The 26,779-nt window shown below is 42.3% G+C and overlaps 4 protein-coding genes across 7 annotated transcripts; 2 read left to right on the forward strand and 2 right to left on the reverse strand.

The window, feature by feature from the left end:
* Nucleotides 1-81: 81 nt before the first annotated feature.
* Nucleotides 82-5,627, reverse strand: errfi1b (ERBB receptor feedback inhibitor 1b). Its single transcript, XM_058085700.2, has 4 exons — nt 5,458-5,627; nt 3,338-3,471; nt 3,079-3,161; nt 82-2,276 (listed from the first exon to the last, which is right to left on the reverse strand). Exons 2-4 carry the CDS (start codon nt 3,376-3,378, stop codon nt 1,441-1,443), a joined length of 960 nt encoding a protein of 319 aa, XP_057941683.2. The 5' UTR covers nt 3,379-3,471; nt 5,458-5,627; the 3' UTR covers nt 82-1,440.
* Nucleotides 5,628-9,546: 3,919 nt separating this feature from the next.
* LOC131137378 (outer dynein arm-docking complex subunit 1-like) lies at nt 9,547-23,372 on the forward strand. 4 transcript variants are annotated; one of them, XM_058085264.2, is made up of 16 exons: nt 9,547-9,627; nt 10,092-10,442; nt 11,037-11,105; nt 11,340-11,439; nt 11,603-11,792; nt 11,878-11,994; nt 12,065-12,178; nt 13,489-13,556; nt 13,646-13,815; nt 14,197-14,310; nt 14,389-14,471; nt 14,546-14,714; nt 15,059-15,234; nt 15,469-15,566; nt 15,720-15,802; nt 23,333-23,372. In XM_058085264.2, the coding sequence occupies exons 3-15, from the start codon at nt 11,066-11,068 to the stop codon at nt 15,796-15,798; spliced, it is 1,518 nt and encodes a 505-aa protein (XP_057941247.2). In that variant the 5' UTR covers nt 9,547-9,627; nt 10,092-10,442; nt 11,037-11,065; the 3' UTR covers nt 15,799-15,802; nt 23,333-23,372. The 4 variants fall into 4 exon arrangements, 3 of the variants coding, with proteins under 3 accessions (XP_057941247.2, XP_057941245.2, XP_057941246.2); XM_058085262.2 differs by lacking the exon at nt 23,333-23,372 and adding an exon at nt 15,937-16,420; XR_009131890.2 differs by lacking the exon at nt 23,333-23,372 and having other exon boundaries at nt 15,059-15,230.
* Nucleotides 18,783-24,891, reverse strand: LOC131137379 (4-carboxy-2-hydroxymuconate-6-semialdehyde dehydrogenase). Its single transcript, XM_078797786.1, has 13 exons — nt 23,984-24,891; nt 22,264-22,348; nt 22,110-22,183; nt 21,980-22,039; nt 21,137-21,244; nt 20,749-20,805; nt 20,532-20,662; nt 20,210-20,264; nt 20,039-20,131; nt 19,839-19,973; nt 19,517-19,618; nt 19,092-19,253; nt 18,783-18,965 (listed from the first exon to the last, which is right to left on the reverse strand). Exons 1-13 carry the CDS (start codon nt 24,074-24,076, stop codon nt 18,843-18,845), a joined length of 1,278 nt encoding a protein of 425 aa, XP_078653912.1. The 5' UTR covers nt 24,077-24,891; the 3' UTR covers nt 18,783-18,842.
* On the forward strand, nt 24,283-26,451 carry taf10 (TAF10 RNA polymerase II, TATA box binding protein (TBP)-associated factor). Its single transcript, XM_058085267.2, has 5 exons — nt 24,283-24,897; nt 25,050-25,207; nt 25,603-25,667; nt 25,923-26,037; nt 26,144-26,451. Exons 1-5 carry the CDS (start codon nt 24,768-24,770, stop codon nt 26,231-26,233), a joined length of 558 nt encoding a protein of 185 aa, XP_057941250.1. The 5' UTR covers nt 24,283-24,767; the 3' UTR covers nt 26,234-26,451.
* Nucleotides 26,452-26,779: the final 328 nt, after the last annotated feature.

Below are 26,779 nucleotides of genomic sequence, written 5' to 3' on the forward strand. Positions count from 1 at the left end.
AGTCAGGTTCCCACTGCACTGTCTGGGAAGTAAACAAGGAGAGACGGCCACAAGCTCTAACAGTCAATGTTTTACCATGCTTTTATTCATGTACATTCTGGGTGTCATGCTCAGTCAAAAAATGTCATTTTTGTCATTTGATGTAGTCTGATGGTTAAAGTGCTCCTGAATAAAGGACGACAAGCACATGGAGTAGATTGGAGTAGACATTTTCACATAAGACAAATAATTCCAGGTGGACTGTTAGAATTATGAGCATAAAATAGTGTATCAAATTTATAGTCTGCTGCCCCCCTGACCATTTTTGGTGACTTAATGCAGCCCACTCTTGCTCAAGATTCACCATTGAATTGGTGGGTTGCGGTTCGTTTGGGGGGAAAAAACCCCCAAAACAAACCCTGATGTCTGTGAATGCAAGATGCTCTAGATTACTTGAACTTTGAGGTGCAGTGGGAAAGCAAACCAGAAATCAATTTACCCATGTAATACAAGCTCCTGGAAATGTTGGAATATGTTGTTGTTTGTATGTGGGTTTGAAATCATTGCGTTAACCTTAATTTTGACAAAAATTCGCTTAAATTGGTAAAGTTGAAGTTAAATGTTTGATTCATGATGAAATATGGATGCGGGGGATTTCACACAAATCACACACAAAATTAATAAGTTATTTATAAATAGATCTAGATCATTTTTGAAGCAAAGACCACAAGCTCCTGAAATTCCAGTGTTCACAGTGGATGAAGTGGAACCTTGTGGAGAACGTCAATGTTGTCAGTGTAACAGCGGTTGTAAACAGCACTGAGCCTCAGAGGAAATGTAACATGTCCATAGCATACATACATACAGAAACACACTATATACACTTAAACTGAGGATTTCTGGACAGGAAATGATCTGAATGAAATTAACATTCAAAGATTACACTTTCAGTCTAAACTTTGAGGCACAAAATGTGCCTTCTAGTCATGTGGTCTATTGTGATGTCATTTTACAGGTTTATTTTCCTTACCGTAAAAGAATATGATGTTAAACCACATCACCGGTCATGTAGTAAAGAACAGAACATAAGCAGAGCTGCAATTTTTGGGAAACTTTTTTTTTACATTGTGTAGTGAGCACTGCTCAATATTCAGTCATGACATTAAAAAAAAAAAAAACAATTAGGATTTTAAGCAGCATCTTCTTGGAAAACTTGGACATGGAATGCAGAGACTGCCACAAGTCCAGCTTGATTTCTACATCGATGTTAGGTCATATATTCTACTATCAGCTCTGCATTACCCAGTCATGAAATATTGTCCCTGAAGGAAAACAGGAAGTTCCTCATGACCCATAAAGGTAGCTACCTAACACTAACGAGTGAGAAGAGAACACTGGAATGTTAAGAGGATTTCCAGGTTGACCTGTAGCAAATACTGCCTTAAAAAAAAATCATCTCTTCTACCATTGGTTTCCCATCCTGGCAGGTTCAGTCAATAGTCGCCCCCGCCTGTCAGTCCTTTGGCGAGGTGGAAGGAGAATGTAGTGTGTGGTGCTGGCCTGCCTGCCATCCTTTAAAATGGGAACAATGCAAGAGGGCTGCTCTGCGGGTGGCGTCCTGTCGCTCAGCAGCGCCCTGCTCACATATTGCGGGTTAGTGGCGAAACTCTGCGTGGCCGGCATCACACCGTTGATGTAGATGGGTAGGCTTTTGGGACTCGGAGAGCGGGGCGGGCAGGGCGGTACTAACGGGACCCTTGGAGGGATTTTGGGCGGCTTATCCTCGGGATCTGTTGTCTTTGAGGTTTTTGGCAGTATTGGGATGCGAGGAGGAATTTGAGGCTTCTCAGCCGGGACGGTGGGTGAACAGTCCGGAGGTTTACTATATATAATCGGGGTCCAGGCATCAGCTCCTTTAAAAGCCTGTCTGTCCTCTGTTCCAGGCCAGGAGAATGCCAAGGCGCCACTCTCAGGCTGTAATGAACCACCACGGTAGGCAGGGTTTACCCGACCTCTGCTTCTGGACACGGCCTTAGGGCAGTTCTTGGGCAAAAGGGGTCGTCGCTCGCTGGTGAAAAACTCCACCTCACTGTCAGCCGCCTCATCTGACATGAGCTCCTCTGTGTCAGGTAGTGGCGGTAGTGGTTTGGATTCTCTCTGCTGGCCCCAAAACATGGTCCTTCGCTGGGTAGAAGAATAAGGAACCACCTGGTCTCCTTCATGAGATGGCAGGGTCTTGTCCAATGGGACGTTGTACAAGTCGGAGTAGCAAGGACACTGAGGTGTTAAGATGCTGGCTGGGAAAGGAAAGGGAAAAACATATCAAACTAATTAGTTTTTTTAAAAGATATAATTGATTGCCTACGTTCAAATAGTTAAAAATACACAGGTATTTAAAATTAATCAGTTAACCAAATCAATGTTAATTGATTCACATAAATCCACTGTGTTATTTGGGGAAAGATGATTAAAAGTGATGTGGTCCAAATGATGAAGACCTATCAGTACAAGGTCTCTCTATCGGTGTTATTTCCTTCCTAGCAGGAAGCAGGTCTCACAAAAAAAAAACCTGGAAAACAATCTGCACTGCAATGGAAAAAAGCACAATCAAGAGTGTAATGATTGGTCAGGAGGGGCAAAAACACCCAGGGGGGTGGGTGTGTGTGATTTGAGGAGGGCCCAGTCGGAAAGAGAGCCCAAAGGCATAGAAAACAACGGCTTAACCTGTCACCCTTTTCGTCAAACATCAGCCACAACAACCCTGATTAACACGGAGAATGGACACTATCTTAACAGAGCTTCCCATAACTTTCTCTGCGGAAAACATCCGACATGGCCCAGACTGCAGGAACAGCTGGTGACCTGGGAGGAGGGCTGATAGGCTCCCATCCGCTCTGGTCTGGTCCTCCTCTGCTAGATAGCTTAGTCCATCCCAACCCTGCCTACAGGACTTTGCAACACTAAACCACAGCTTGCCAATCAGCCAGCAATGTAAATATGTATTCAGGAAAATAAAATAAGTAACCTTTATGGTCATCTTAATAACCCAAATAAGATGCAGGCCAAACAAGAAGTAAACATAAGGATAAGGAGACTCACAGTTGCATTCTCCGTCCATTTGTTGCTGCTGAAGCTCCGTCAGATTGTGTTCCACGTCGCCACCGGGCAGACGCAAGCGCACACTGCAAAAACAGCATAAGTTGGAAAAAAATGTACACACGGTCATACATGTGTGTCAATCATTTCTGCAGGTAACCTGTCATGAGTGAGTCATTACATGTGACATATCGGCGACGTGGTGCGCTCCAGCTATGTGATATACCGCCTGCGCTGCTTTGTTGGGGATGTGTTCAAGTACCTGCTCAGGTCATGTTGTCCCCAATAGTTGTTATGGCTCATGTCGTCGTAGTGTCCGCACGGTGCTTGATTTCTTCAAAAGCATGAAGGTCTTGCCGTTCAAGCCATTATGGCTTCCCAGTAATCAGTGGCAAGCTGTTGGGAAGAAAAGGAGCTGAGTTGCAGATTCTTTCCATTCATACTTTGTAACAACTTGTTGAAGTTAGTGTGTGTTGTTCTTGGTAGCCGTCAGATCCAATTTTGTTCAACCTCAAATTGGGAGTGTGTGTGTGGAGACTAAACCTTCAGGATGTAATGATTCACAAAGTTCACGATTTACCGTGTGGAAATTAGATAAAGGAAAATGATGCGACAAAACTACAGTGTTAGGTAGCCGATACCATATAGTCTGATTGGCTGCCTCAAAAACTGAGCCGTGTGTCTAATGAGCGGGCAACTGCACAGCCTCCCGATCAGATGCAGGGGGACCGAGAACAGGCGACACCGCCCTCCTTCCTCCACACCATGAAAGCACGCAGTATCCGCCCACAGCAACAATGGCTGATTGTGTAGCATTCCGGTGATGGTGAATGATAAGATGTACCGCTAGCAGGGTACATCCAAAGCCATACATTTACTAGAATATTCATTTCGTCCTTCTAAAAAGCCACTGTGTTGTCAAATCCACTCCGTGAGCGTCGGAGATGGAGGAATTGTACTGCCAATGAGCATGAATGGAGCCCCTCAACTATAAAATGGGTCTTTGTGGCACTTTGGAGTGCGGCGAAGGAGAAGGCCTGAGAATGCTCATCAAGAGGAGGAACCACGGAGACGGCCGCACGCTGCCAAAGTACTAATGAGGAGGATGCGTGTCCTGGCATTGTTACAAGGATAAATAAGTTCTTGGAGGTTTCTAATACAGCTGTATTCCCATCACTATTCAACAGTTACATTTGATAACCACCACCTTTCATAATAAAAGGCATGTTCTGAGTTATAATCAAAATCTATGGCGGACAAGAAGTGACGTCAGGGGTTCAGAGTTGCTATGTGTTATGATATTATTATTATATTCATTCATTCATTTTCTACCGCTTTTTCCTCACGAGGGTCGCGGGGGTGCTGGAGCCTATCCCAGCTGTCATCGGGCGAGAGGCGGGGTACACACTGGACTGGTCGCCAGCCAATCACAGGGCACATATAGACAAACAACCATTCACACTCACATTCATACCTATGGACAATTTGGAGTCGCCAATTAACCTAGCATGTTTTTGGAATGTGGGAGGAAACCGGAGTACCCGGAGAAAACCCACGCATGCACGGGGAGAACATGCAAACTCCACACGGAGATGGCCGAGGGTGGAATTGAACCCTGGTCTGTGAATTATTATTATATATTTTTTAAATTATTATTGTGAGATAATTTAAACCTGTAATAAAAGCCAGCTATTTTTGTGGCATGTGCTAGCAGTTACGTTCCACACGTGACACATGATTGTTTTTGTTTTGAAGGAAGTGAGAGGACTTCCTAGTTGTAGCCACAGGTGATCAGTTTCAAACATCACAACAATATCTTTATTGTGTGTGTGTGGGTGTGGTCTAAATGAACGGAAATGCAAAGAAAAACGAGGTGTGTATTCTCATCACTCACTTTGTAACGCTTAATGTGGAAAAAAACACAATTTTGCTGAATTTAAGTGGCCGGAAATCACAGAAAATTCACTGAAATCAGACGAATTCAACTTAGATGATGTAGTGTCTTTGAACGCAACTCCTCATTTCGCATCATAACTCAGTTCAAGTCTGATTCAAATATATCCAAGTACATGGCTTCAGGCCAAATGTTTGAATTGTTGCGTGATTGTAAAAAGTTAGCTAAACACGGCAATAGATAGATGGATAGATATAGGGATTAATATACTCATGGACAGACAAACAGAATGCTACAGGATGGCTAGTGGACACTCAACGCTCAAATTACAGTACACAGTCGATCACACATAGAAGAAAACGGAGAGTTTGAGTCATTTTAACTTAGCGTTGGGTAAAGTAGTTTAATTGAAACGACAAGTTTCACTTCGAAACAAGTGTATACTTCTTGAAACGTCACATTTAAGTGGCGGGAAACGTCAGTCTTACCAACAGTGCGTCCATCTTGGCCTATGGATACTTCCTGTAGTAGTAGCCAACTTCCCACTCATCATTCTAGGACCAGGGCCGAGCCATGTGCATCATAATGTGTGTAAATAATATCACCAAGTCAGTTAAATGTGGTTTTGAGGAGTGACGCACGTCTCCTTATAAATGTTCTCCCTGCCCTCCGAGCCCGCCCAGCGACGTCTTAAAGGGGAAGGCACCATTTACATGTAAAGACTCCGTGTATAACAGTGTAATGACCTGTCGAGGAGCCTTTGCTTTAAGCATTTTGAAATAAGTCTCAGCCGTCCCACAATAGTTTATTGGCCAATTTAAAAGAGCTTGTTGGGAATGCCCTTTGGTGTGTCTGTAGCTTTCATGCTAAGATGTGTTTGTCCAGGCCTTAATATGGAAAAGGGATATATGTGTGGCTAGAAAAACTCACTTTATTTTCCCTTTACATACACTGTAACCAGTGGCAGGTGGTGCACTTCAGTGGGGACTTAACTGAATGAACCCGCCTCTTAATACCGCCACTATGACATCACAATTACACAAAACAGCAATATTGTACAATTATCAGACGTATTCCAATACATAAAAAGCGTAAAAAAGGGTCTGCCAGATGAAAAACACATGAATAATTTGCTAAGAGACTTTGTACATGACTGGCTGGTGACAGGCCGCCATGACACATCAGCATCGATCCTCTTCATCCATTCAACAAACACTCCTTGTTTGCAGTTCACCTATATTGACTTTAGAAGCGTCACCAGCTACATTCTAATTGATTACACTTTACATCTTCTTCCCTCACATTGGAAACAGTACACTTAATTCCACGAGTAATTGTTAAAGTCACGCGTTCTGTTACTAATGCAGGTAAATAATAATAACTGATCACTAATGAACTGTGGGAGGAAAGTGGATATTAGGTATAGGGAACAGGAACAGTCTACTTTAAATTAGTATCCAACATTCAGTCACTTTATAGCAGTTATGAATGTTCTAGTGTTGTGGTTTTTGGCCGCTATTTGACCCCGGAACAGATTGTTTCTATTAACATGATTTCCTATTGGAAATATATTCCTACAGTATTACTGTATTTTTTAAACAAAAAAATGACAGGGTCAGACAGACACACAAGGTAAATCTGAATCCAACAAGGAATCTGTATTAAATATAGTAAATCACAGTGACATGTTTTGGGAGACTAGCCCCCCTTGCCTTGTATCATGACATTCTAAAAAATAAAAGTAAGTTTGTTTTGGAATGCTAACAGAGCCTCTGGCATTTGGCTTTCCGAGCTATCTGGGGTTATGCCGAGACACAGACTCGCACATTTGTTCTGTGGGCGCCTGCTGCGGTGACCTGGGATGCTCAGAGCTGTGGGGGTTGTTCTCAGGGTGGGCCAGTCTCCCACCGGGGGTCCCGGGAGGTTAGGTCAAGTCATTTCCTGCTCTGAGAGCCCCTCCGTCCCTCACAGCTGTCAGTTCAGTCAGAAACCCAACTCCCACATTTGTAAGCCTTCATTGGTGTGCTTTCTTTTAGAGATATGAGGCATGAAGGAGGAAGCTGCTGGAACAAAACAAGGACTTGCTTTCAAGAACTGCATTCACATTCATTTTATTCTACAAAGAAAACATTTTAAGGGCATCTCATTTAATGTGGTATCTTTGCATATCTTTGCATATTTTTGCGTATCTTTACGTGCTGCTTCTCTTGTTTATAATATTTAGAAATATTCTATAGAGAGTTGTAACTCAAAGTCAAACACTTGAGCATAAAGGATGAACTTTTGTACATGTATTTTGTTTTTTGTGATATCGAATGGCAAGTTTGATCCTGGAACAGATTATGCTCATTTCCATTTAAATTGCCAGAAATGTTGTGTTAACATACGTATGGTAAATACATCTGTATATTTGCTGACACAGCGTCACAGGGAATTGACTTATAGAGGAACCAGCTGTGTACAAACATGTAATAGCCATTACAGCCAGAGGAGTCTATGTTCATGTGGCTGCACTTACATTGCATGCTTGAAAAAACATGTTCTAAGTATAAGTCAGTGGTGTCATTAGGCCTATTTTAGGGGGACTTCCTAAATAATTTGATTTTGTAATCATTTATTTATTTATATTTATTTATTTATTTAAAAAAACATCTGACCAATTTTATATAATAGGACAAAAGCAGGCTCATAAGCAAGCCAATAAGCAGGCTAATACTAGCCTACTACCACTAGTAGTAGTAGTAATAATCAGAAGAATAATGATGATAGTGATAATAATTAATAATATAATAATGATTATTATATAATTGATGTCCACTGGACAGAATGGTTGCAGAGCTTGAGCAGCGGTGTTGCAGTGTAGATTGTGTGTACTTGTGTACATTTAATGGTGGCCTAAAACAATTGAGTATCGCTACTAAATCTGTACAAAAATGGGAAAGTTATATCCCCGGTTCTTGTTCCTTATTTTTTTTTTGGTTTTGTTTTTTTGTTTTTTTTTTATGTCTACTACATTCATTCATATCCTGTGCATCTCCAGGGGGCTAAGCCCTCGTGTCCTCAGAACCTAGTGACGCCCCTGGTATAAGTGTAAGTCAAACATGTGGATGAGTAATGTGACTGCTGAGGCATTAAAATGGTGAAACTTAGAGGTGTGCCGTCATCCAACATTTGAGAAACTCTTATGTTCGACTTTTTTTTTTTCTGTCGCTCTGCTCCCACCCACCACTTCCTTAAACCTGACATGGAACAATAATGTTTAGTGTGATTTGAAAAACACAACATTGTTTCATCCTCTATCCTCTAATTGAACAGATTTGGATTGGCCGTGGCAAGTTGGAGGCAGCAGGAAGGAATCGGCCTTCTCGGATGTCTGAGTGGGCCTCGCGACACGACCTCTGACCTCATCTGGTGAGGGGATACAGCTCAGTCATTGAACAATCAAACGCCACCAGGAGGTGGAAGACGCAGGGGTGGACTGGAAGATTGATGTTTGCCTTTGATCGCTATCTTAATGGGAAGTCAAAATGTATCTTGACTTCCCATTAATAATTGTATTATTTTGTTATGCTGTATATATATTGGGGCTGTCAAATGATCCATCCATCCGTTATCCGCTTGGCCGGGTCCGAATCGCGGGGGCAGCAGTCTCAGTAGGGAAGCCCAGACTTCACCTCCTCCAGCTCCACCAGGGGGACACCAAAGCGTTCCCAGGCCAGCTGTGAGACACAGTTTCTCCAGTGTGTCCTGGGTCTGCCTTCTCCCGGCTGGGCATGCCCAGAACACCTCACAAGCACCGACTGAGTAGGAAACTCAAACTTCCACCAAGAGAAATTAAACATTCAACTGAGCTACCACATGTTGAAAGAGTACATGTGATATTTCTCAATATTTGCTCGTGCTTTGTTTTCACAACTTGTCCTTGGGTCAAAGTCTTCTTTAATCACATCACTTCCATCAGTCGGGATGTTGGGGTCAACATCCTATTTACGACCAGTGTATCATGTCTCTTTGGTGCAGAAAAATGACGGCACCGTCTGTGATCTCACTGCATCTTTTTCACCAACTATGGTAGAATTTCGTGTGTGTCACTCCTAAGCGCATAGTTCACAATCCTGAGATATGAGCGTCCCTACTCTCCACGTATTTCTCCTTCCTTTCTCCCACACTCCTCCAGGTCCTTCCTTCGCCTTCCCGCTCCATCATTTCCTGCTGACTCACCATTAGCCAGCCCTATTATTATACTATTAATTTAGCAGAAAAGTCAACACACGTCACCACTTGCCCAGCGGCATGTGAATGGAAAACCTACCACCGCCTAAAAGATAGGTAGCCTCGGTATCACATTCAAGTCAATAGAATTCAAAGGTGCTGTTTGTTGTCACACGACCAGGAAAATAAAGTTCTGGGCTGTTTGAAGATGCGGCCTTGCTGGTTAAAGAGACAGGAAGTGATGCCGCAGCGCGTGCCCGGCTGAGGGAGTGTGGCGGGGGCGGCGACAAGAGGGGGGGTTTGTGGCGGACTGGTGGTTGACTCATTTAAAAAACAGCCTTTGACTCACAGTGCAAGCTCCTGGAGCATATCTGGTACACGTGTTTTGTTTTTGTGAGGACTGAGTATCTCCATTAAGGATAAGAGAACTCCGGTTTGACCTTTACGTAAGCATTCGTGTATTGACACAGACAGGACTGGATGACAGTGCAGTGTAATCCCACAGTGGCATCGGGTCAAAGTTTTCATCATTACTCTGTGCTACACACCCTTATTGCTACTATAAACCAGAGGATCCTGTTCTCATTATAATTCTTGAGGATGTTTTCTATGCCGCTTATCCTCATAGCGTCGTGGGCCCTCCTAAATAAGTTATTTTAATTTCCTTTAGTATAATTTTATGCCCTTAATGTTTCTATATTTACTTTTTAGAAGGCACTTTTGTTGCTTAATTCAAATAATAATAATAAAAACCGTGTAAAACAATGAAAAAATAATAATTATACCAATTTTAGACACCAACCAGGCTAAAACTGTTACATAATGTGTCCCTGCTGTTGATTATAATGTGATTCGTCCCTCGGTTCCGAGTTAAAGATTTCATCATGCATCCGTGTGCTTTGTGTCACAGGGCCAGCTGCTGTGTAATAAACGCGGAAGGAAGTACACGGCCGGCGTGTGACGTCACGACAGCGCCGCTGCGGAGCTTCAGCGTGACGAACATGTTTATTATCAAGCTCCACTCACCGTCCGAGTACAACGTGTGTCAATAGACAGGGGGTAGCCCGCCTTCGCCAACCCTAACCATTATTCATGACTCGAAGAGGTATATTTTCGAAGCCCGTTAGCTCGACGTTAGCTTGACGTCACAAAATGACGAGGCGGACGTGCATTCAGCGGCCTGTTGGACGTGCTGCTAACGTGAGCTAGCAAACGTCTGCTAACTTCTATCCAGCAGGCGGCGACAAAGCAGCACTACCAGGTCTAACTACGCTTATTATTAAAAGCTATTATTAAAGCTGTTATTATGATATTAGCTATTATGCAGAAATATCAGTGGTAATGGTTTAGTTTACGTCAATCATGCTTGACAGAATGACAGTGAAGTACATCACGTGATTACACTTGTAAAATTCAGCATGCCTGAAAATGAGTAGGAAGACCCATACTTGCTCATGATTGGCTTTACTTGTGTATGCAGGTCAAGGGTCAAGGCCTATACTTTTCTTTACATTATTTAATTTATTAGAAATAAATTATTGCACCCATTCTGTAAATCCTATAAACTTCATTTCACTTCTCATACATCAGTGTGTTTGTCTGTTATATGATATATTTAACTGAAATTGCTCACCCAAACAAGCAGTGATTTATGAAGGAAAATCTTCAAAATTCACTTTTTCATACCACAGCAAATGCTTGTACTGTTTCTTCAACTTGCTCTGTCCATTCCATAATCATACTAATACTACATATGGTGTACACCAGCGTACATTGAAGTCAAAACAAAAGCTTCAAATGGACCCACAGACAACCAATAATGTCAATAATAAGTAATTATTGTGTTGTTTCTCAGGCAGGAGGCGTGCTCTGGATTAATGAAACATGAAACGGTCTGCCAGAGGTCGATCACAGGAGGAAAATCGTAAGTGACCGAAGTGATTTCTTCTTTTCACAAAACAAAGGGTTGTGGGGCAGGAATTCTTCCTTCTCTATTGTTATATTGTCAAAGGTCCCCTGTAGACCAGGGACCCTGGACTATCTTTACAGGTCTAATGCAGCTTTCTGAAGTTCTTAGGAGTCTGCTGCTACTGTGTTTCTGTGTTTGACTCATTTACTAGCAGCTAGATATACTAACTTTTTTCCACTTTAAATGCAGCTGAAAATGACCTGCACAAATTAAAACTCCAATATCGCCAAGCTGTAAAAGACAAGCAGGCATACGATGACAAAATCCAAAGCTTCCTCCTGAAAGACAGGCAAGTGGGTTCCTTTACTTTTTTCAATCCATCCTTAGATTTTTAACTATTGGAGGGAGCAGAAAACTGTTAGTATTTTGGAAAATTCTCTTGAAACTAGTACATGGGTTTTTATGATGTATAAGTGTATGTGAATGTGGTGTCTTTATTCTTGTCTAAGTAGCAGGGAGATTCAGAGGCTCCAGAATGAGCAAGAGGAACTACTCCATTTCCTCACCATCGCACAGAGTAACAGCAACCAAAAGAAGGAAACCAATGCTGTTCAGGATCTGGAAAGCCTTTTGTCCAATGAAGAGAGGATAGACGATGAGCTGCTAAGCAACAAAAACAAATTGGTATCGTTCAAAAAGCAGGTGAGGTCCATTCTCGCAAATTGTCACAAATGTTGAACTTAGTGTTTGTGAAGGCTCTCATCCCCATTATTGGATTTCTTTCCAGATTGTAGAATGGGAGAGGAAGCTGGTAGCACAGAGGGGGGGGCATGCGTCCCATAATACCAAATCTGATGACAACTCTATGAAAGATATATTGTCTAAAGAAGACAAGCTTTACAAGGTAGGTGTGACATCAGTTAAAAATCAGATTGAAAAGAGCTGAAACTTTGAACATGTCTGAATGCTTCAAGGGTCACATATGCTTCAATGAGCTGATGATCAGGAACGGCCAGTTAAAGAAGGAGATAGACATGCTAGAGATGGAGAAGAATGAGTTCCTGCAAGTCCAACTTCAGCTGAAAAAGGTGAATAAAATATATTATATATAATAATATATAATATATTCAAGGTGCTGCTCGTCTTCAGCTCATTTTTTACACATTTTACACCCATGGCTAGCATATGTTGTCAGTACAAAATTCAAAGTTACATTTTGTTGACCCCAGATACCTCAGCCACGGTGATGTAACTGTGTTCGTGTCCTCAGACTCTGCTTTTTCTATGGAAGTAAGTGGGATAGAGAAGGGGAGGAATACATTAGCAGCCAAACTTGACCAAATCCAAACCTATTCCAGTATTTGCTGACAACAAACACAACTAATAACTAGTATTACATGGGATGGACATCATTTACTCTTGCTTGGTTTGCAATAGGAAACATGGTGAGTTTGGTGGAAATTCTACAGAAATGGTTATTATAGAGTAGGGGTTCCCAAACTTTACCAACTCAGGGCCCAGGGCTCAGGCTCTAAAAAATGTCTGTGGCCCACCTTTGTCCTATAAACAGTACATAGACCAAATGCTGCCTTCTCAGAGCACTTATTATTATTATTATTATTATTATTATAAAGATTCCGGACTGAAATGAAAGCAGGGGGATAAAGGAAGCCCAAACTTTTAATCCCCTGTGGTGTACACACAAGACAGAATTAATTCTCATACTTTTCATAACTGCATTCAAGACTGGCATGATGACCAGAGAGCTACGTTATAAACTGTATAAGGTTCCTAAAATATTGTGACAGGTCAATAACACTCAATAGGTTATTACTTGGGCCTATAAATGTTTTTTTAACCGTGCAATACATATTTTACAATAAAAATATTTGCAAAAATGAATCATATTTTTAAATTTTTAATGACCTCTCATGGCCCACCTACAGTACCACCACGGCCCGCCAGGGGCCTCGACCCACACTTTGGAAATCACTGTTATAGAGCAGGCTGCACGATGGACGAGTGGTTAGCGCGCAGGCCTCACAGCTAGGAGACCTGAGATCAATCCCACCCTCAGCTATCTCTGTGTGGAGTTTGCATGTTTTCCCCGTGCATGTGTGGGTTTTCCTCCCACATTCCAAAAACATGCTAGGTTAATTGGCGACTCCAAATTGTCCATAGGTATGAATGTGAGTGTGAATGGTTGTTTGTCTATATGTGCCCTGTGATTGGATGGCCACCAGTCCAGGGTGTACCCCGCCTCTCGCCGAAAGACAGCTGGGATAGGCTCCAGCATCCCCACGACCCTCGTGAGGATAAGCGGTAGAAAATGAATGAATGAATGAATGAATGATATAGAGCAAAGGTCTGATGATGATGATGATGATTTCTCCTCCAGGAGCTGCAAGCCATTCGCAAGGAAATTTCGGACTTGAGTGCTATGTGTACTAAAGCCAACAATGCCAGGTGAACGCCTCTTGTTTCAATGTATTTTATTTTTTTATTGAATTATAATCCAATGTACTACCCGTTGACTGTGTTGTGGCGACACCTAGTGTTGGAATCCAAGTAAAGCAGAAGAAGCTGAAAGAGCAAAAGGCCCAGTTTGAAGCCCAGTACACGCAAACAACAACCAACTTGGAGCACGAAATTTCCACGCACTGCAACCTTGAGGTTATGGTGAATGTGAAGAATGCTTCTGACGAGGGCTCCGATCATGACAATGGTGATTATTTGTTTTGTTATTATTTGGTTACAATAATCAAGCGCAACTTAACAGCAAATTAGAAGCACTATCTTCATTCTGGTGGCAGTTCTTCCACTAGATGTATGTGTATATTGCTGGGGGTTTTTTTGTCCAATCAGATTTCAGCTTCTATATGTTGCCTTGTCAATGCATTCTGCTCAGTGGCTTCACAGTCAGTAGTGCTTGCACATGTCCACCAAACATGAAACAATGTAAAAACAGAAGAAACTGATGTCACATTTTTTCCTCAAATTGTCCAACTTTTGGGGCACTTCCAACCTCCTACACTGACAGTCATGTTTCATGGCTGCTGACTTTGAAAGGAAATTGATGAAAATTATACTTATGTTATGTAAACAGAGAATCTGCTGGACCAGCTAGAGAAGTTGACCCTTCACGAAGACACAATAAGAAGAATTCTCACAGAAACGGGCGAAAATGACCTGGACTCACTAGTGCGGAACTACTTAGAACGTAGGTCAAATTGAAAAGTCTAAACATGTTGGGAATGTTCCACTATATCCTGTGATGTTCTTTTTTTTAAATATTCAGTCGAAGAGGAGAACTATTCTTTAATGGGCTTTGTCAACTATCAACACTGGCAAGCCGAGGCCATTAAACAGCAGATCACGCAAGTCAGTGCTGTTCTATTTGAATGGAGAGGTTCAACGTCATGTAACGCTGTTGCTGCTTTGTTTTTGAACTCAAGCTTTACAAGGAGAGTGAGCTCTTTGTGGTGGACCAGAAAGATCAGGACGAGGACCGCAAAACTCTTCAGATGGCCATTTTCACCAAGCAAGAGACCATCGAGGAACAGCTCTCGGGTTACCAAAAGCAAATTCAGTTCAAGGAGAAAATCCAACGTCTTCTTAAAATAGGTACAGTATGGCACAGCATATATATCGGCTTATCATGTTGACTTAGTGCACCAATATATATGTCATGCGATATGCTGGAGCCTATCCCAGCAGTCTTTGAGCAAGAGGCGGGGTACACCCTGGACTGGTGGCCAGCCAATCACAGAGCACATATAGACAAACAACCATTCACACTCACATTCATACCGATGGACAATTTGGAGTCGCCAATGAACCTGGCATGTTTTTGGAATGTGGTAAGAAACTGCACACACAGATGTTCAAGCGGAGAATCGAACCCTTATTTGTTATTTTATATGCATCATCCATCACATTTGTAACTTCACCACTTGTTTTTGTTCCAGGTATCCAATCATTACTACGTATCTGCTGTCAAAGGTCTGAGATAAGCTCACTGGGCTCCGCTGACAGAGCGCTGGATGAGCACATGACAGCCTGCTTGAAGATGGTGGAGGACAAAGTCAATGGCCTCCTAAATCTGCAGTCCGTCCTCCTCTTCCAGGAAAACTTAACACAGTGTGTATGTGCACCTGTCATGCGACACAGCCACTTAGACTTCCATTGATAATAATGAACATTGAACATGAACACGTAGGGCCCTATGATTTCTGTATTAACGGAATAAGGAATTTACTTTTTATTTCTCTCCATGTCCCCCAACACACACACACACCCAAACAAAGTCAGCTGTGATAGGCTCTAGCTTACTAGTGACCCTAATGATATGGTCATTGTCCTGCTTTCTCACAATCAGGACCTCGCTAGTGACGGCTTTAATTCAATAGCGGATCAACTGCGGGGGAAAGGCAACGCCCCTGCAGTCAACTTGTCCACAAGAGCTTCAACACCAGAGTAAGGCTTGATTATCTTTTTCATCATGAATGAATAATCAACAGCAGAGAAAATCGTTCATTCAGCCCCTGCTGATTTTATTTCACTATGATTTATTTGTTTAAGTATTACAAAGACAGCATGTTTGAATATTTTGTATATTGTGATATGCAGTGAGGACAAGGCCCGCAAAGGCAGCCGTTCAGGAAGCAGAGGAGCTAATGAGAGGACAGGTTCTTTTAACAGCCCATAAGCGGGTGAGTATGCAGCCAATGACCGCAAAGTTAATTGATGGCTCACATCAGGCATACATACATACCTGTACTTGCTCGGGTGTTACGAGAGAGCTGATGACACACGTCACTAATTGATTCTTATGTTGTCCTCAAAGAATCAGAGTGAAAGAAGACAGGAACCGTAGGACTCATGAGCTATCCATGCCCCAACCCTGAGTTGGTCTGCATTGGGCTTGCACTGGCCATTCAGGCTTGAACAGTGAGGCTGGCTGTTTCCACATGGACCACCGTGTAACCGAATTTTTTTTTCGGTTTAAGTGCACGTGTTCACTTTTAATATGGGTCCCTGAAGCTTTTAGTTTTTTTTTTTTTTAACCAAGGAGACCCTGGATGATCGGCTCCTGGATTGGACTTGTAGTGACGAGCCATCCCTGCAGCAGGCCGCAAGTTTGGGCTGTGAGAAAGACTTAATAATTTGTGGACTTCCAAATGAAACTGTCAGTGTAAAACATACATGTGAGGCTTCTACTTTTAGCCTTCAAATGAAACAAAGATAATGGTTGTGAATACAATCATTTTGAAGCACAATGCTAAAAAGGTACATCTGCTACTAATAGTCTGACAAAGCATTTTAAAAACTTGTATACTAGTATACAGGTAAGGGCCAGAAAATTAGAATATTTTCATAAACTTGATTTATTTCAGTCATTGTGTTCAAAAGGTATAACTTTTACATTATATTTAATCATTGCACACAGACTGATGCATTTCAAATGTTTATTTCTTTAATTTTGATGATTATAGGTGGCAACAAATGAAAATCCGAAATTCCGTGGGTCAGAAAATTAGAATATTGTGAAAGGGTTCAATTTTGAAGACACCTGGTGCCACCCACTAATCAGCTGATTAACTCAAAACACCTGCAAAGGGCTTTAAATGGTCTCTCAGTCCAGTTCTGAAGCTTACACAAACATGGGGAAGACTTCAGATTTGACAGCTGTCCAAAAGGCAACCATTGACACATTGCACAAGGAGGGCAAGACTCAAAAGGTTATTGCTGAAAAGGTTGGCTGTTCTCAAACCTCTGTGTCCAAACACATTAATGGAGAGGCAAAGGGAAGGAAAAACTGTGGTAGGAAAAAGTGTACAAGCGATAGGAATCACCGCGCCCTGGTGAAGATTGTGAAGAAAAACCCATTCAAAAATGTGGGGGAGATTCACAAGGACTGGACTGCTGCAGGAGTCAGTGCTTCAAGATCCACCACCAAGAGACGCATGAAAGACATGGGTTTCAACTGCCGCATACCTCGTGTCAAGCCTCTTTTGAACAAGAAACAGCGTGAAAAGCGTCTCACCTGGGCTAAGGAAAAAAAGAGCTGGACTGCTGCTGAGTGGTCCAAAGTTATGTTTTCTGATGAAAGCAAATTTTGCATTTCCTTTGGAAATCGAGGTCCCAGAGTCTGGAGGAAGAGAGGAGAGGCACAGGATCCACGTTGCTTGAAGTCTAGTGTGAAGTTTCCACCATCAGTGATGGTTTGGGGTGCCATGTCATCTGCTGGTGTCGGTCCACTCTGTTTCCTGAGATCCAAGGTCAACGCAGCCGTCTACCAGCAAGTTTTAGAGCACTTCATGCTTCCTGCTGCTGACCTGCTTTATGGAGATGGGGATTTTACGTTCCAACAGGACTTGGCGCCTGCACACAGCGCCAAATCTACCAGTGCCTGGTTTAAGGACCATGATATTTCTGTTCTCAATTGGCCAGCCAACTCGCCTGACCTTAGCCCCATCGAAAATCTGTGGGGTATTGTTAAGAGGAAGATGCAGAATGCCAGACCCAAAAATGCAGAAGAGCTGAAGGCCACTATCAAAGCAACCTGGGCTCTCATAACACCTGAGCAGTGCCAGAAACTGATCGACTCCATGCCACGCCGCATTAATGCAGTCATTGAGGCAAAAGGAGCTCCAACCAAGTATTGAGTACTGTACATTCTCATATTTTTCACGTTCATACTTTTCAGTTGGCCAACATTTCTAAAAATCCTTTTTTTTTATTGGCCTTAGGTAATATTCTAATTTTCTGACCCACGGAATTTCAGATTTTCATTTGTTGCCACCTATAATCATCAAAATTAAAGAAATAAACATTTGAAATGCATCAGTCTGTGTGCAATGATTAAATATAATGTAAGTTATACCTTTTGAACACAATGACTGAAATAAATCAAGTTTATGAAAATATTCTAATTTTCTGGCCCTTACCTGTATACTAGTATTCTGTGGCAAGTTTACAGGCTCGCCTGGACTTATGCCGTTTACAGAACTTGCTTTTTAAAGGGGACCTATTATGCAAATTTTTTTACCTTTCATATTGAGTTGTGGTCTCCTATAGAGCAGCTACACACAATAACCCGCACACATTTTGCATAATCTGCACCAATTCCACCCATGGCCCACCTCCGGCCATGCCCACTCTGCTGTGATCACCCGCCCAAACTATGAACCATATCAGGAAGTCCGCCCCTCTGTGACATCACAAAGGAACAGTTTTACCACGCCTTTTCAAAGCCAGCGTTTTGAGCCGTTCCAAACTTCTTTCAGGGCTCACTTCCAAATGCCCAAACCTCATTTATCTGAAACTTTGGCATGGTTTAACACGGGAATACAACATTCTAACTACATTTATAGGCCAGACGAGTAGAAGCATGGGGGCGTCTAGCTCACAGCTAGGAGACCTAGGAGGAGGAGGAGAACTAGGAGTTCAATCCCACCCTCAGTGTGGAGTTTGCATGTTCTCCCCTGGCATGTGTGGGTTTTCTCCGGGTACTCCGGTTTTCTCCCACATTCCAAAAACATGCTAGCTTAATTGGCGACTCCAAATTGTCCATAGGTATGAATGTGAGTGTGAATGGTTGTTTGTCTATATGTGCCCTGTGATTGGCCCCCGCCTCTCGCCTTAAGACAGCTGGGATAGGCTCCAGCGCCCCCCCCGCACCCTTGTGAGGATAAATGGTAGAACATGAATGAATGAAGAGTAGAAGCATAATAGGTCCCCTTTAAGAGATCATCCAGAGTGGTCCAAGTTGATGACTCTGCCTTCCCGTCTTGAACGCTCTGCCTCAAACACCAGCAAGTGGCTCTTCAGTGACTCCTCAGGAGTAGAAATGATGAGTGATGGGTCATTTTTCTGCGTGCAAACAGATAACATCCGAATCAACTGCCTGAGAACAAGCCATACCAATACTGTACTACAATCCATCCATCTTCTATGCTTGATTCTGATAAATCACACATGCAATCAATGTGCACTCACAATCACAGCAGAAATGAAGGAGTCCATCAGGTAGTAATCTGCTACACCATGTCCAGCCATGCCAAACCCCTCAGGGGCATGCACTTTTGCAACATATTTGGTGCTTTTCTGGGTTAGAAAGTTGAAGACGCGAATCTCATCGTCTGAAAATGACAACTCCCCCTGGAAGACAAGTCACTGCTAATGTTAATTGATACCAACTGATAATGCAGTCATAAATTGTACAGTTATGCGTACAGTACATTTACAGAAAGTGCAATAATTAAACATGAGCATGCAGGTGCCTAAATCTTACTGATTTGAATAATGTTTTTGTCAAGAAAGACGCTTTGTCAACTAATTTTGTCATCGTGGTAGAAGACTTACCTTGCACAAACAAATACAGTCAATAATATACCGTACATGTGACAAAATGAGTAATGTACCAGGCTGCCGTAGATTGTTGTTTTTCGAAGGCAGAGTTCCTCAGTGAAAGCAATCATAGAAAAGGCTGCTGTCAGACCGCCTGCAAACTCCATGTTGACAACCTGGATGAGTATCGGGGATTTTGTTACTAAAGTAAGAACACTTACGGGGTTAGGATTCGTGATTAGTAAAAGGAAATGGTAGTATGATACATTATTATGGCCAAAAAAAAACTACAAATATTACAATATGATTTAAAAAATTCCAATAGTAAAAATCTGAGTACAGACAGCAAATGAGTAACGTGAAGAAGTGCACTAATAAATAAAGGAGTGTTCAAACCTGGTTGCTGCAGACATCGTTATCACACTCATAGACACAGCGGCCATACCACCCTGTCTTTAGAGACTCAGTTACGGTTTCGATGTCTGGGTGGGAGTTGGGACATGCGACGGACACCGGCCAGCCAGTGTGGCCCTAAAACACATAAAAACAATTCCTCAAACACGGCCAAGCGTACGCTATGTAAAGTATGAGCTGACCTGCTTCACTCTATCCAGGTAGATTTTGCATGCAGAGTAAGGGCAGGAGTCCTCGACCGAACAGTCCAGGCAGCGGTCAGCAGCCCCTGCTGGCTGATGGGACATTACAATAAAATATCACCCAGACAACTTAGATGTTTTAATGTTACTTCTAAGTTATAAAACAAATACCTTGTGTTCTTTACTGAAGTGGCTGACGGAGCCAAATGATGTCACTTTCAAACACCTACCAGAAAACAAGCGGCCATCAAATTTCTAGGTTTCTTTTGGGTGACGAACAAGAAGTGCCTAGGCTAGATTTTCAGATTTTTTTCTAGTAGGCATTTTTGTGATGCAAATGTATTAAGCCAAACTCTGTTAACTGTCCCAAGCAACTAGCTGGAACTACTTTACTCAGGACACCAAAGTGGGGAGTGTCGCTGTTGACGGACTTCACTGCTTATGGCGGTGTCATACATTCATGTCAAAAAAATAAATCCCTTGAATGTCTTACTTGCGTGCTCCAGCCCAGTGATTGATTAAGTCTATGTCATGACACGATTTGGCCAGAAGAGAGAAAGAGCTTTCTGCTTCATTCCTCCAGTTTCCACGGACATAGGAGTGAGCAAAGTGATAAAAGCCAACCTGAAAGAAAAGACAACTGTAACTCATGATTACCGTAACTCATGATGGAGATCATGAACGCAACAGCATCAACATTAATGCTGTACCTGCTCCAAGTGCTGAATGTGGATCACATCGCCAATGACTCCGTCATCTAACAGCTCCTACAAAAACAGCCTTTCCTTAGCAGTATAAAAAACAAAATAGAAGGAAAGTGTAAAAAGCGTTAAAAGAATGGTAAATAGGACGTTACTTTTAATAATAATCTACATATCCAATGTACAGGAAAATGTGTGCCTCCCAGGGGAGGAAAAACATTGTTCAAACCTGCTAAGCTAACTTATGTAAAAGGCAAGGAATTGAAAAGAGCATAGTAGGAGTGGCCCAAGCTGCATCATATTCTCTGGGGGGGGGGGCGGTTCATTTGGGCACACTTCAACAATAAACTACTACCACGCTTTTAAAAGAGACAGCCAAGTGCAAAGCTCAAACTACCTTTATCATGCGAATTGGGGGATGGTAACGGAGAACATGACCCACACACACCATCACGCCGTTCTCTGAGCACACCTTCACAATCTCCAGGCAGTCTTCAGCTTTTGTCTGAAGTGGTCATCAATACAAATGGGTTCAAGAACAACAAAAACAGACATAGGATGTTAGATCTTTTGGAAATATGAATGTAATCAGCAGTTATTTAGTTAGTGCTCGACCAGATGGCGATGTTTTTCTTTAATATACTACTGCATATACTGTATGTATGTATTATTTATTCATGTACATATAAACATGCCTCCTAGTCAACACTGTGCTGTCTTCTCTCCGTTCATGAGCAAGGTGTCGCCCCTAGTTTGTCACAGCTACAGTCAAGCATGGTGGTGGGAGTGCATGACTGCTGCCGGCACTGGGAAGCAGTGGTTCATTGCTGGAAACTTGAACATGTCTTGTGACTGAGTTGACTAGAGTTTTTCAACATGATAATGAGCACACACGCCTCCAAGATGACAAGTACCATGCTGAGGAACAGAAGGTGATGGAGTGGCCAGCTATGTCTACAGACCGCAATGGACTTGAGGATCTGTAGGGCATCAAAGTGAAGGGGGGGGGGGGCTCGAGGTGTCTAACATCCACCAGTGATGTCATCATGAAGGAGCTGCACAACTCTTGGTGAATTCCATGTCTAAGAGGATTAAGGCTACATGCCAAATAACAAATAGTGCTCAAATAGTCTCATTTCTATAGTATTTTTGATTGAAAAGATATAACATGAAATGACGGGTGTAGTCACTTAGTGATTACTGTAAATATTAAGTAGTATCTGTAACTGCAATCACTCACAGCCATTGGTTTTTCCAGTAGAAGATGGTATCCTTTCTTTGCAAATGCCACTGCAGGCTCCTGAGACATGAGAACGTGTTGGAGTGATGCAGAATAAGAAGGGTAAGTCTATACATTATTTTTTATTTACCTTATGAAGGTGGTCGGGAGTGCAAATTAGAACAGCATCTGCAAACTTGTCTTTTTGCACCAAAGTGCGCCAGTCTATTTGTACGGGGAGAGTGAGCATCCAAGGTGAAACACGGCATCGTTGTTGTAAGATCTTCAAGGCATTTTCAACTCACCTTCACACAGATTCTCATCTGCTATTTTGTACAGTTGCTGGAACTTAGTGCGGGCAAACTTAATGGGATCAGCGACTCCAACAACCTGCAATCACAGAGCCATAATATTGTGACCCTGGTGATGATAATGGATGGATGGATGGATGACAACCATTCATTTAAAAATGTACTCATTGCACATAATTTTATTTTACATTCAGCTCAGAGCTAGTGAATACATTGTATATTGGTCTTGCTAACCCCGCCCAACAGTCTTGCTCACCATCATGGAAGACTTTTCTACTGTGTTCCATTCATTTGCTACCAAGCCTATTCATAGCCTTATTTGGAAGTTTAAAAATCACCTGTTACACCTTTGCCACGCTTTTTATGTGTTAAAATTAACAATGGTTAAGCCATTTCTCTACACTTGTAGGACAGTTAATGTGATGTAAACACACAGTTAATAAATGTCTCGTTACAGTTTGACCCTTTATTTTTATTATATCCCATGTGAGATCCGAACACAGGAGGACAGCCAACGTCCCTATAACACATTCTTTAGCTGTAACTTATTACCTTGTCTTTATAGCATCAAACGCTAACTACTATATACCAAGGGCGGGAGAGTGGTTAGCGTGCAGACTTCACAGCTAGGACACCCAAATTTGATTCCACCCTCAACCATCTCTGTGTGGAGTTTGCATGTTCTCCCCGTGCAGGCATGGGTTTTCTCCGGGTACTCCGGTTTCCTCCCACATTCCAGAAACATGCTAGGTTAATTGGCGACTCCAAATTGTCCATAGGTATGAATGTGAGTGTGAATGGTTGTTTGTCTATATGTGCCCTGTGATTGGCTGGTGACCAGTCCAGAGTGTACCCCGCCTCTCGCCCGAAGACAGCTGGGATAGGCTCCAGCACCCCCGCGACCCTCGTGAGGATAAGCGGTACAAAATGAATGAATAAATGAATACTATATACCAGTAGTGTCCAAAGTGGGGCCCAGGGGTCATTTTCGGCCCATTGCTAATTTTTATTGGGCCGCAGCATACTCTACTTCATTCCATTCCATTCTCCTCTGCTTAACCAGGTCTTCCGGCTCAGCTCTCTTTTCACCACGACGGTCGGGTCGTCGGACCTACGTATTGACCTCACACTCCCCTCTTCCTTCACTTGTGAACAAGACCCCGAGATAGCCAAACTCCTCCACCTGGGGCAGGACCCCATTCTCAACCCTGAGGGGGCACTCCACCCTCGTCCCACTGAACCGTGGCCTCTAATTTACTCTGACAAAATAGCCTCTACAGTGAAAAAAATGTTTTGTGATGATGAAAGCTTGACCCTGTAGTAAGTTATTTAAATTATTTTCTATTCCTATTTTTAAATCCAAACAAATCAGAATGTATTGTGTAGATCATTGTCTTTAATTTATTACTGTGTCTTTATTTGTATTCACCACATTCCCCCAAAGTCAACTGGGATAGGATCCAGCTCACTTGAAAAGGTTCCAATATAGTATATTGCACCGGCTGGTGAGAGCTGTATGTAATTATTGCCTCTTCTTTGGTGGTATTTTAATTATATCAGAAAGCACGAGTAGGGGAGCTGAACCTGTTATAACAGGAAAAACAGCCACCGAGATGACATACAGACAGAGGACAAGGTAAGCACGTCGTAATCCGAATACAGCTGATGAAATATTAAGTATGTAAAAAGGAAATCATAAAAAAGGTGCATTTACCTGCACACGGTCAGGGTGGACAATTGCATAGCGGGAGTAAGCATTCCCTCGACAGCCAGCACCCACTACAATGATCCGGACAGGTGGACTCATGTTGACACCAACTTTCCACACTCTTGGCAACTTGCAAGCTGTGTTTTTCAACAGAAAATATACCAATACTTTTCCAATGCAAAGTCAAAAGTGTTGAGCTTTTGTGTCTGCTTCCTGCCTTTTAAATACTCAAAGCGCAAACAAACGCCGCCTTCCATGTGTTGCATTCAAGGCTCCTCTGAAATGTTAGCCATTGCTAGCTGGAATTCGGCACACAGCACACCATACTGTAAACGATAGGATAAAAGCTAGCATAGCACTACTAAAAAACAATTACACGCCTAAATTGTATTTCATCTTATATAGTGGATTGTGGAAAAAATAACCGACAGACTTTATCACAACGAGTTTATATACCGAAGAGTATATGGACATTTCCGGCTAACTTCGTCACTGCGAAGGTCACATGACGCCATTTGTTGAGCAGCTCTTGGTTAGCTAAACACCTGCGATAGTAGCCAGCCAGCTAGTGCCAGCGCGTTTTTTAATCATATAAGCTATATGAGTGATGTAAGTTAGAATTTATTCAACCATTAAAGGTTCCTCGAGGAAGTCAAGACTTTGAATTAAGCTTTTTGGAGCTTCTTTTCACTGTTCGCCAAGGACCAGCTAGCAAAGCTTCGCGCGTTTGCTAGTTAGCTAGCGCTGCCAAGGTGCTTCCAAACAGCGAGGGACGAAAACAAGCCTCGTCATGAATGTTGACGGCGTTAATCAGTCCGTTACAACTGGAGTTTCTTCGAATGTCACGACGTCTTCAACTGCAAGTAACTGTATCACAAATGAAAACGCCACAACGAACGCCCCTTCGGTCACCAGCAACGGTAATAATGCAATGTGTGTCAACACAAGGCACATCTACCATGTCTCGGTGAAACAAAACAAGGACTGACTTATTGTGCATTCGTTAAATACGTAGGGCAGTTTACACGTTTATTTCTGCTCAGTATAATAACTTGCCTTAACTGTCTTACAGCTTCAACCTCGGCCGCCATGGTGACGTCAACATCAGATTCCTCTGTCTCTAATGGGGTTTATGTTCCTGGAGCCATCACTAATGGAGACATAAAGCCTAACGTCTCCACAACCCCACTGGCTGACTTTGTCATGCAGCTAGAGGAGTATACTCCCACGGTAAGACAATGCACTTGCAAAAAGGCGCCTATTTCACACAACGCACTTTGCATTTGGAGAGTGCACACAATATGGCTTCTTCGTGTTTTCATCAAGAGTCTCAAAGGGCTGAAACCCCAACCGGACAAGGAAAAACATAAAACCCCATTTGGTGAAAAATAAACCTTGAAGGGACCGCAGAGGTTGGCAACATATGTCATTATAAATATGTACAAAATGAATAAAAATAACATTAGGTACAAAATGACTGATTATATTATGCTTTTTCCACTGTTCTGACGTATAAATGTAGTTAGAATGTTGTACTGTTGTGTTAAACTTCCCTCCGCCTGTTTGATGCACAGCACCATTGTAATTTTACTCCTCAAGTGACCTTTCCTTTTTGTTGTTTTCAGATTCCTGATGCAGTGACGGGCTACTACCTGAATCGGGCCGGCTTTGAAGCTTCTGATCCAAGAATGTAAGTCTTCTGTGTTAAAGCTTCAGTGTGCAGCAATAGGAGACAATCCAGGACAAGAAGTGCAAAATAGTGTCATAATAATAATATTATACATAATAATGTCACACATTAGTGAAATTCTCTACTTCTACTTTGATTGACTAGAGTTTGATTAGATAGATTAGACATATCGAAACTGTAACTTACCTAAATTGATGACAAAAGTGGAAGCGTGCAATTCTCAAGCATATCTAAAGTACTTTTATATTTCTCTAGAATCCGTCTGATCTCCCTTGCCTCTCAGAAGTTCATCTCTGACATTGCCAACGATGCGCTGCAGTACTGTAAAATGAAAGGAACTGCATCCGGAAGCTCAAGGAGCAAAACAAAGGTCTGTTTCTCTGCTTTTTGCTTAATTTTCTTTTTTCAGTCAACTTCTTTCATTGTTTTCTTCCCACAAATTTGGTGTCATTGTATTTTGTCCCATTTATCTATAGGATAAGAAGTACACTCTGACAATGGAAGATCTGGGTCCCGCTCTTTCAGAATATGGTGTCAATGTCAAGAAGCCGTATTACTTCACATAGAAGTGCATTGTCTTGCTTTTGCTTTAGCTTTACCTAACCCCTCTGTTTACCAACATCCTTTTTTTTGTTCACTCATTCTACATCAGTTATTTGGTGCAACTTTGACTGTTTTTGCAGCCACTTGTTGCTGTTTTTTTCTTTAATAGGTGGCGCCACCTTTTGAATTTTGTCGATTTGTAAATGTCTATTTTATTGTTAAAATAAAACCCTTCATGTAACTGTTGGTGTCTTGGATTTTACAAGTCTGACTCAAATTAAGTTTATACAAGAGTAAGAATACCTGAATGTGTTCAATATAATTGATTGACCGCTCCCCACCTCTCTTCACCCGAGTGTCTCGTTACATATGGCCGCAAGTCAATCATCGAACAAGGTGTCCTGGTGCCAAGTGTGCATGTGGACACCCTTATGCTTGAACATGGTGTTTGTCATCAACAATCCGCGACGAGCACAGAAGTCCAACAGCATAACACCAATCGGGGGGCCATTCCTTCAATGTACAGGGCGCAACAAGAATTGTCCCCTATGTCAGCTGCCCTGATGCAG

This window comes from Doryrhamphus excisus, linkage group LG17, assembly GCF_037039965.1.
Source record: "Doryrhamphus excisus strain RoL-2023G ecotype Guam linkage group LG17, RoL_Dexc_Guam_v1.1, whole genome shotgun sequence".
Taxonomy (NCBI): Eukaryota; Metazoa; Chordata; class Actinopteri; order Syngnathiformes; family Syngnathidae; genus Doryrhamphus; species Doryrhamphus excisus.